The following is a 10208-nucleotide window of genomic DNA, read 5'->3' on the forward strand; positions in this document are numbered from 1 at the left end:
CAGGAGGCCGCGTTCGATAATCACTTGGATGCACAGCCGGTCACTGTGTCCACACAGCTAAGGACTGTCCAGCCCCATCTGAATTCATCCTGTTGAAGATTGCTGGTAAGTTGGGGAATGTTTAAGTTCTCATGCCTGCATACCTCCTCCCCCCACCCACTCTGAAAGAGGATCATGATAAGTTCAGCAACGTGAGGCATCTGCCTCGCTCGGGTCACAGACACAGCAGCAATGAAGCTGCCTTTGCAGCCAGGGTGGGGTCGGGCTGCTCCCCCTTTCCATCTACCATAAGTGCAAGATAGGATGAGGGGGCTCCTCAGACGGGCCTATAGAACCTATGGGACTCAGCTGTGCACCAGGTTCCTGACACGTGACCGGGAGACCTCAGGGAGGAGTCTGCTCTCAGTGTCCCTCCTCTGGGAAAGGGAGGAAGCAACAAGATAGGGGATAGGGGACCACACATCTCTGGACACGCAGAGCTGGCTCTGCGTGATGTGACCAAAGCAGAATGGGGACAAGAACTGCTTTTTGAGACACAAGGACCCCAGGGTTTTTGCACCCATCTTTCTCTGAATCCACACTCTGAGTCAGGCCTTGTGAGGAAACCGAGGCTTCAGAAAAGAGAGACTTGGCCAGGATTCTGGGACGGGGCTGAGCAGGTGGCTGGCAGCAATTTACCTTCTGGGCTTCACCTGGCCTCTGCTCACTTATTAGGGGATGAGTGGACAGGGCAGAGCCTCTCATATGTCCACGTGGGGGTTGGGACACACACAAGCCTGCGTTGTATAGTCAGACCTAGCTCCAGGAAGCCCAGTGGCCCCATGTCCCCACCCTGCAGCACTCTTTCCAGTTTTTGGAGTGCTCCCTGGTGTCACTGGACTCGGGTTTGCTTGACTACTGCAGAATGACTGAAAAGTCGATTCCTTTTCTCTTTTGGCTTTAAAACTCGCCAGCTACCAGCCGCTTCTGTCACCCTGCGCATGGATGTGTGCTCGGACTCTGCCCGCTGGATACTTGGGGTCTGATGTAATACCATGTAAGCACATTAAACATTAGCCGGTGTAAGAAAGGCTGCCTTTGGGAAAGGGGCTGGCAGGAAATCAACCTCTAGCATGAGCTTTGTTCGAAGAGAAAGTCACCGTGGACAGGATATGGTTGGGCTTCAAGGTAGAATAACATGCAGGGGACAGAGGATCTTCAGAGGTGATGTGAAGAGCCTTAAAGGAAGCTTCACTCTAGGACCTGGAGAGGAGGTCCATTGAGAAATAAAGTCTAATTAAATAGTAAGATAGACAGCCACCATGGACAGCAAGGCACAAGGACATAAAGCTGGGGAGGGAAGAGAGAGAGAATAAGAGCGAGTGAGATAAAAATTCCCTCGATTTTATAATGTATCCCCAGGGACTGGGGAGCCTGGCCAGAGCTCAAAGCCAATTTCAGAGAAGGCGTCTGATTGACTCTGAATGACAAAAATAAGGAAAAACATTGGTTCACAAGTTCCTCTCACATCCTTTGGTAATAGAGCGCACCGCGATAGAAGGTGGGGACCAGAGAGGCATGGGGACACGGTCTGACTTCTCAAAGACAGCTTGGAGACTGGGAGGAAGGAAAGGAGGGATGGAGAGAGGAAAAGAGGAAGGAGGATTGAGGGAGAAAGTGGGAGACAGATAAGTGGTCTGTGATCTAACAACTAGGTCTTGCTGATTGTCCTCAAAAATTCTGGAAGCTTCTATAACCATCAACCCCAAAGGCAGTGTGGTTCCCACAGCAGATCAGTGATAGACAGCAGATTTCAATGCTTTGCCTGCTGTGTTACCTGACCCTGTGAGTCTACAGAGGAAATGGAGAGACAAGCAAGGAAGGAAGTGACTCTGCCAAGGTGCCTTACGTCTCAAGTACCTGGACACATTAGTGCAGGAATAGGCGAGGCTGGAGGGAACTGGGTCCAAGGTGGTGGCCCCGGGTGTCACCAGGAAGGAAAGTTCCAAATGGCTTGCTCAGCCGGGCAGTGGTGGCACACACCTTTAATCCCAGTACTCAAGAGGCAGAGGCAGGTGGATCTCTGTGAGTTCAAGGCCAGCCTGGTCTACAAGAGCTAGTTCCAGGACAGGCTCTAAAATTACAACAAAACCCTGTCTCGAAAAAAAAAAAAAGCAAAACTAAACAAACAAGAAAAAAATGGCTTGCTCATGGTCCACTACTCCTCAAGCTGTGGTTGGATTCTGTTTTTGTTTTGTATCCTTGAGCATGGTGCATGTTTCAATCCTAGCATTTAGAGGGTGGGGAAGGAGGATAAGAAGTTTAAGGTCAGGTTCAGGTTCATTGACCCATAAAGTTGGAGGACAACCAGGACATGAGAGCCTGTCTAAAAAAATCAAACACATAAATAAATTTAAAATAAAAAATCCTAAATTGAGGATGAGAGGGGTATAGTTGGATGAGAGTCAGCGAAATTGATGGAGACTCTCAGAAGTCTACAGCTCGTGAAGTCAGTGTGGCCTTCTACGTGTGCTGTGTCACTGGCCTCTAGCTCCTGACAGTAAGCTGCTCATGCAGACAGAAAAGCAAACCAATGGAAGTGCTCAGCTAGAAGGAAAGGTGAGCTGAGGTTGTGTCCTCTGTAAGAGCCCAGGCCAGAGACAGTCTGGGGAGAAAAGGGCAAGGCCCTCCTGGTTGTTCCCAACATAGGTAATGGGCTGCCACAGAGAGCATGGCAGTGATCAAGTCTAGTGAAACCAAGGGGTTATACGTGCTAAGCAGGATAGTTAGAATGTGCCTGCTCTAGTCTCAGCTAATACCACCGATGTCAGGCTTGGTTCCTGCACTGACAGCACTTGGGACCCTTTGCAAAGCCCTACATGGCACTGCAGCAAAAGGGGGCAATGAGGAAGAGCAGGCTGAGGTTTCTCATGGTTGCTCTTGATGGTTGGACTCAAGATGGCTGAAGTCGGGCCACGCTGGACCCCTGCACTGACACATTGAGCCTGTTGGCTCACTGGCCTCTCTAGACACGGGTCTCCTCACTTCCCTTCACCACAGGACAACAATCTCGTGGTGTTTGAAGTGTCATGACTCATCTCAGGCACTCAAAGGTGAGAATCACATTTTCAAAACACCTGAGAGTTTGAGGATTTTTTCTCTTCTGGGGAAACAGACTGGCTCAGAATAGGTGATTAGCACGGCCCTGTGCTTTGCAGTCCTGGGAGTTTTGTCGGTCATGGTCGCTCAGATGACTTCACCAGCCACCATGTCACTTGTTCATATGGAAGATTCCTGTCTCCTTTAAGGTCTCTAGAGAAAGGGAGACTGCTTCAAGGTTAGTCGGTGTAGTTGGTCTCTGATACAGGTAACCCCAAGTCTGATTCAGCTGGTCTGAGCCAACCTCCTTCTCTAGAATGCTGGTGAGGGTGGGGTGATCATGGTGACCTGGCACCTTTGTGCTGAGCCCTCTCTACCCACCAAACTTGGTAAGGCTGATATTAGCATACAGCAAGATTCTGACATCTCCAATTGAATTGTGATCATTGTTAGCATTCGGGCATCTGTGCTGATACAAGCTTGTGATCTACTTCATCAGCTCTACCCACTAAGAGAATCATCTGTTCACATTCACCATGTTCCCTTTTAAAAGGGCCCTGCCCACCTTCCCCCCCCCTCTCCTTCTGTCTTCATTTCAATCTCTTTCTTTCTCTCTTCTCTTTTCTTCTGCTCCTCCTGTCCCCTGAGAGCAGTCTCCCCATCCCCTTCCCTCCTTTTAAGTTCCCTTTCCCCTAATAAAATCCTCTTCCCATGAACTCTGTCGCATGGCATCTTTCTCTCACACGCTGCTTTTTCTAAATTACAACAATCACATTCCCACTGGCTGAAGGTTCCTCTGGACAGTTAGTTGGTCCTGGTTACCAGCACGGGGCTGCTGCCAGCATCATGCCAAGCCCACTGGTCCTGGAGGTAGAATGGGGTTGGGGCAGGTGGCAAGTGTAATGCTGAGAAGTGAGTGCCCTTAGTGATAGACCATCCAGGGCTGGGAGTGACTGGGCAAGTCTACAGGGGGGATCTGGTTATCCTGCCCATTGTGGCACTAGGGATTGTTCCTGGGGCCTCATACACACTGAGGGGCTTTCCGCCAACAAAATGTAGCCTTAGACGCAGACACCAGTGGTGTTTTTACTGGGTTAAAAGTAGGATCTCTGTGTGACGCCTCAGCTGTACTCGAACTGCCAGAAGCCACCCTGCCTCAGTCTCTCCAGTGCTGAGGTTACCCCACGTGCAATCAGATCTCTTGTTTACTTAAGGCTACTGTACCCTAGTAGCCTAGGGAGAATGTCCACCCTTGTGCATTGCCCATGGGGATGCCGCTTCTCACACATTATTGAGGCAACATTGAGCCCCAGGCTATGAAAAAGTTAAATTTTGAAGCTCTGTGATCTACTCATGTTTCTTCTAGAAATATCTAAAAAGAATGCAATCCACAGTGCAGACATTGTATTCAAGAGAGTGTTCATTGCTCTTGGTGACTAGAAGTTACCTAAGGCTGAACATTTAAGGGGGAGGGCAGAGCACTGGATGGGGTAGAGCAGGGACAGGGATGGGGACTAACGGGAACTCCAGCCCTGGTGGGATGCAGGATCCTGCAGAACAAAGAGAATGTGAACTTTGGCAGAACAGGACAGCATCCGTGAATTTAACCATTCAAGGGCACAGGCCCTGATGTAGGTGAGAAGCCATTCATAGTCACATGGGGAGGGGATGAAATGCTGATGGGTGCCTTAGAGAGTGGAGAGTCATACCTAAAAGATGGGGTACCAATAAGAACAACCTGGGGTCAAACCCTGTTCCGGCATTACTATGAAATCTTGTGGGTGTCAGAAAACCCTTATGTTCTTCCCTCCACTAAAATGGGGCTCACAGGAGTCCTCATCTCACGGAGGATGGTGGTCCTCTAATGAGGTGTGTATGAGGAGCCTTGTGTATCACAAACATACAGTAAATTTTTTCTATTAACATTAATTTACATGAGTTCCCACCAAATAGTTGGCAGACCATCCCTTCCCATTTCTCCTTTGTATAGACTGTATATTGCTTTTCTTCATGGCTATGTCTCTAGCTGGTGTCTTCTCCTTGGACTCTGCCAGGGCCAGAAGGCTGTCTTGGCCAGGATGAGGGGAGAAGGTAGACCAGATGGCTGGCATCTGTAAGTAGCAGTGTGGGACCCACTGAGGGAGAAGCATTATGGTCGTCAGTCCTTTGGTCCTTTACTGCCACTCCGGTGGAACCATTGGGTCTCTGGCCCCTCCAACCTTCCCTTCCCTGCAGCTGTCCCCATTACATCTTACAGTTTCTTCTTTCCTTCCTTCCAGCCTAGCCACCTGAAGAGCTTTAAGGAAAACCTGTCAGAAAGCCTTGTGCACAGACCCAGAACATCCTCATGGCGTTACCAGGTAGTCTATTCCTTCCTTTCTGGCTGCATCCAGATCGCAAGTGTTCCAATGGAAGAGGAATTGAAGCATATAAGTGTGTGCATAAGTGTGCTGTCTTGATTCTATAATGTCTCAGAGGCTCATGCATTTTAACACTTGGTCTCCAGTTGGTGTGGTGATTTCAGGAAGGTTATGGAAGTCTTAGGATATAGAGGCATACTGAAGGAAGTCCATCCCTGTGTGTAGGCTTTGAGAGATTATTGCCCTGCCTTACTCCTAGAACTTGACAGGATAAAGTAAGTGGATCTCTGTGAATTTGGGGTCAGACTGGTCCACACAGTGAATTCTAGGTCAGCCGGGAATTTTTGGTGGGGAAAAGGTCAACAGAGCATAATTTTGAGTCTGTGGATGGTTGTGAATGGTGACGCTTCATGTAGGTCTACAATGAAAAGAGCAATTGGGACAATAAGAAAAGACAAGCATTTGGCGTTTTTCATTTGCAGAGAAAAGAGCACTAGAAAGCTCAATGTCACAGGATGACTGTGACACTCAAGGATATAAGGGCACTGAGGTTATGTACCCAAGCACAGTTGCTGAGCCTAACAGCTTTTACATATGAATTTAGGGGATGTAATTGAACCTACAACCCTGGAGACCCCATTAGGGCCCAAAGACAAATGCTCAGGAACATTGACATCTCACCACTCCTGGCACTTGCCCTTTAACCTCTTCCATATTGTCCTCTAAACTCTATCTTTTTTTTTTTTTTGTATATAGTGTTGTTAAGCATCGCGGACAACATAACTAACATCATCACTAACGAAGTGGGCAGAGATGACCTGAAGCTCTTGATAACTGAAGATGGAGTCTGGAAGGCGTTTGTGGCAGAAGCAGCATTGTCAAGGTTACCTGCGTGGTGCACCCAGCACTGCCCACCAGACCATGAGGCTGAGGGTTTTCCTGGGTGGGCATATGCACGCTAGGCAGTTCCAGGGGTGGGGTTGTGGACATTCCTTCTCAACAATCCAAGAGGGATGTTTTCACTACTTTATCCCTGGTGGACATCACCTCGGGTTGACTGAAGATGTTGCTCAAGGTGCCGGGACCGATTCTGCCATCTACTAGTTCTGTGACCTTGGCAAGTTAGTTAGCACTTCCTGCCTGTCACCACCATGAGACTGCAGTGTGAGGAAATAAGATCAAGTGTGTGCAGCTCTCAGCATGTGGCCAGTACACAGTGGGTGCCCCTGAAATTATCACTGAGAGCTACTTTAGACATGGGAAGAGACCAGGGCCAGGAGTCTCCTGTAGGACTGAGAAATCAAGAACTTAGTGTGAGACAAGTGAGAAAAATGTAAACATGGTCAGCCCTGTCCCCAGGTTCTGTCTCGGTCACTTTCCTCCCATGTGAGGAGCTGTGACAACAACAGGATCCTCCTCTGGGCTGAGGAGGCCAAGAGCCCACAGTGCAGCTGCACAGAGCTGGGTTGACCCTGACTGTCCTTACTGAGATCTGGAGCCCAGCTGTGTTCAGTAGGAATAAAAGTGCAGGCTGATAGGACATGATGACAGCCTGGGATGAGCAGCAGGTCAGAGATGGAAAACCAAGTGTCAGCACCCTTCCCAATCCCACAGAGACCAAGACCAGTATCTCATCCACGGTCCAGGAAAGACTGAGAGTGACCCTAGAATGGAGGTGCAGGTAGAAGGCAAGGACAGCAGGAATGGAAGGATGAAGGAATTGGAGGCACAGAGAAGAGGCCTAGCAGAGGACATCAAGATGGAGAAGAGTGTTTATATCCTTGGCCATGACCTCATGCTTTATGTGTGTGCAGCATTGTATTTGGGCACACCCTGAACGTGCTGTGTGTGCTCAGATGTTCTCAGATGGTATTGCAGACTCTATTCTCTTCTACCAAGCACTCCCTGAATATCAGAAAGGATGTGTGGCTAGAGACAAGAGTCCACAGGCAATGTGGTTGGAGGACGGTTTGCAGAAGCTGAGAGTCTGAGGGGATCACATGTCACCATCTCAGAGGGCAATAATTCCCTTATAGCCTTGTCCAGCTTCAGTCGATGTCCAGCCTGCTTGTCACTATTAGTGATCCCCAGGCTCCTTGTATCTTTGCACATGGCCTTGCTGTGTTCAAATGAGACACTGTCACTAGCTGTAGTATCTGTTAGCATGGTGAGCTCTGTTTGCAGGGCTCTGACTAGACCTGGTCAAGAGTGAGTGTGGGGTGGGAGTTGGTGTAAAGCCAGGGTTAATGGCAGCTGTCCTGTCTCAGTCACCTCAGGTAGCTACTTGACCTTGTGAGATCCAGTCAAGGAGGGAAAGGAATTTGGCAATCTGCAGAGAGCAGACAGCAGGCAAAAGGATCGGAAAGGTCTCTTATGACTCTGAAGGTTTGTTTTGGGTTTAATTATAAATTCTCAAAAATAGCTAAATGACAAAGTCTGAGGAAAGAGTTCCAGTGAGCCTTCTTTTTATATTTGACACTAGCCATTTAAGAAGGACAACTCTAATCCAAACAGAACTGAGAAATTACAAAAACCACACAAAGAATGCACATATAAGACAGTTGGCACATAGTAACAGTTGATCACGGAGCACAGAGGGTTAAAATGAGCCGATGGAAACATCCACCAGATGGAAGTGAGAGAGCTTCAAGCTTCAGTGTGGAGTTTTGTCCGGCACTGAGTGTGTGACAAATCGCATGAACACTGCATACCAGGAAATCACATGACCACTACACTCCGGGAAGTCACATGACCACTGCACACTTGAAATCACATGACTACTGTACACCAGGAAATCACATGACTACTGCACACCAGGAAATCACATGACTACTGCACACCAGGAAGTCACATGACTACTGCACACCAGGAAGTCACATGACTACTGCACAACAGGAAGCCTACCCTAGGAAAGAACCTTCATCCTGAAGTAGGTCCAAGAAGCCAGGAGAACACTGCTCAGGACTGTTGCCCTAGGGGACAAACATGGAGCCATACTGTACACACAGAGATCTGGGGACTTAGAGACACCTGTCAGAGGGCAGGACCACAAATCCCTTCCATGGACATCAATAAGAAATCAATTCCAATGACACAGGCCTCAGGGGAATCTTCCTAAGGTCAGTGTTTTGTCTTCCAGTTCCTCTGCAGGTCAGAAATGGCACCAAAGTTCCCACATCTTTCAGGTTGAGCATGTTCATAGGAAATTCTTGGGAACAGATGCATCACAGACCTTGCATTTTCCACACTATGAAACACCTGCAGATATTTCGTGAAGTATATTACAGATGGAACCTGAGTCTGCCTGAATGCTGACAGTGTACAGGAGATGGAGGAGTTTTGTGTAATTCTTTGAAATCAGTTGTGCTGTCACTGTATATTGTCCCATGAGGACAGATGTGGAATTTTGGAATGCTGGGTTTGGAATTCATTCAGAATGAGGAATCCACACTTGGCTTGCCCTGTGAGGGTCCATTGCAGACCTCCCAAGCAAGCACAGGCATTCCTGCCAACTGGATACTGCATGGGCTGCAGATGACTTCAGGGTAACCAAGGACATAGAGTAGACTCTTGGGAAAGGGGAATTATACAACACGCACAGTTCTCTGACTGAAAGAGTAATTGCTCTATGTCCACGTGTGGCACTCATCTACAGGGCTACCACAGACAGTGATGGCATTGACTTGACCTTGAGTGAAATCATTTTATCAGTGCCTCTAATTTTGTCAAGTGTCCTGACTTCACACACTGACCCCTATGGACTAAGGCCCTGGACATCTATGCTGTAACAGATAATCCGGGTAGAGGGAAGATTACAGATCTCTGCTGCGTTACTCCTGCTGGGTCTGTGGTATGAAAGGAAGGTTTGAACAAGGCTTTAACATTCAAAAAGTAACTGTTTTATTCATGAACTTGATCTCTTCTGTCACAGCGAGGAGGAAGCTGCCCTGCATGATGCACTGAAGGAGCATTTAGCCCGGGAGCCCGCAGATGAAAATGATGAAACAGAAAAGAGGCAGCGGAAAAAAATTTTTCTGAGAGAATTTCCTGAGTTGAAAAGAAAACTTGAAGAACACATCAGGAAGATCCGAGCTCTGGCTGACCATCTTGACGAGGTGCACAGGGGCTGCACCATCTCCAATGTGGTGTCCAGCTCCACCAGCATCGCCGCCACAATCGCTGGATTTATTCTGGCACCCTTCACAGGAGGGGCCTCTCTGATTATCGCACCTGCAGGTCTAGGAGCAGCATCAGCTGCAACTGGTGTCACCACTACCATTGTGGAAGAATCCATCAGAGGGGCAGATGAAAGTGAAGCCAGGCGGCTGGTTGAAGCCAGCATAGACATAGTGAACAGAATTTTGAAGATCACGCCTTTGATCACATTCAAATTTATTAGTACGGGTGTGGAGTTATTTTGTACCTGGAAAACCCTCAGGGATCATATTCAAGCCATCAGGACAGGCAGAATCAGGAACTTCACAACGTTTAGAGACGGTATTAGGCAGTTGAGGAATCTCATCTCACACGATATTCGCCTAGGAACCAGACTAGCCAGGATTGGAAAAGGAGTCGGTAATGTTTCATTATTTGGATTTGATGTGTATAACCTTGTGACTGACTCCATAGATTTACACAAAGGGGCAAAGACAGAGTCGGCAGGAGCACTACGGGAGGTGGCTAACAATCTAGAAGAGAGGTTGCGTGAATTTGAGCAGCACCACAAGGATCTACAGACATTCTAGCCTCAGTGATCCCTCAACCAAGCAG

At 48.3% G+C, this 10208-nt stretch overlaps 1 protein-coding gene across 2 annotated transcripts; it reads left to right on the forward strand.

The window, feature by feature from the left end:
- On the forward strand, positions 1–10208 carry LOC121461016 (apolipoprotein L3-like). 2 transcript variants are annotated; one of them, XM_041671701.1, is made up of 4 exons: positions 1–105; positions 5358–5438; positions 6195–6321; positions 9370–10208. In XM_041671701.1, exons 2-4 carry the CDS (start codon positions 5426–5428, stop codon positions 10181–10183), a joined length of 954 nt encoding a protein of 317 aa, XP_041527635.1. In that variant the 5' UTR covers positions 1–105; positions 5358–5425; the 3' UTR covers positions 10184–10208. The 2 variants fall into 2 exon arrangements, 1 of the variants encoding a protein (XP_041527635.1); XR_005976141.1 differs by lacking the exon at positions 1–105 and having other exon boundaries at positions 5370–5438; positions 6195–6381; positions 9370–9380.

This window comes from Microtus oregoni, unplaced genomic scaffold (assembly GCF_018167655.1).
Source record: "Microtus oregoni isolate MIOR12 unplaced genomic scaffold, Mior012 000022F_ref0000154, whole genome shotgun sequence".
NCBI lineage: Eukaryota > Metazoa > Chordata > Mammalia > Rodentia > Cricetidae > Microtus > Microtus oregoni.

Coding starts and splice junctions, on each gene's coding strand:
- LOC121461016 (XM_041671701.1), top strand. Junction 6,322..9,369: donor GCAGAAGCAGCATTGTCAAG/GTTACCTGCGTG, acceptor CTTCTGTCACAG/CGAGGAGGAAGCTGCCCTGC.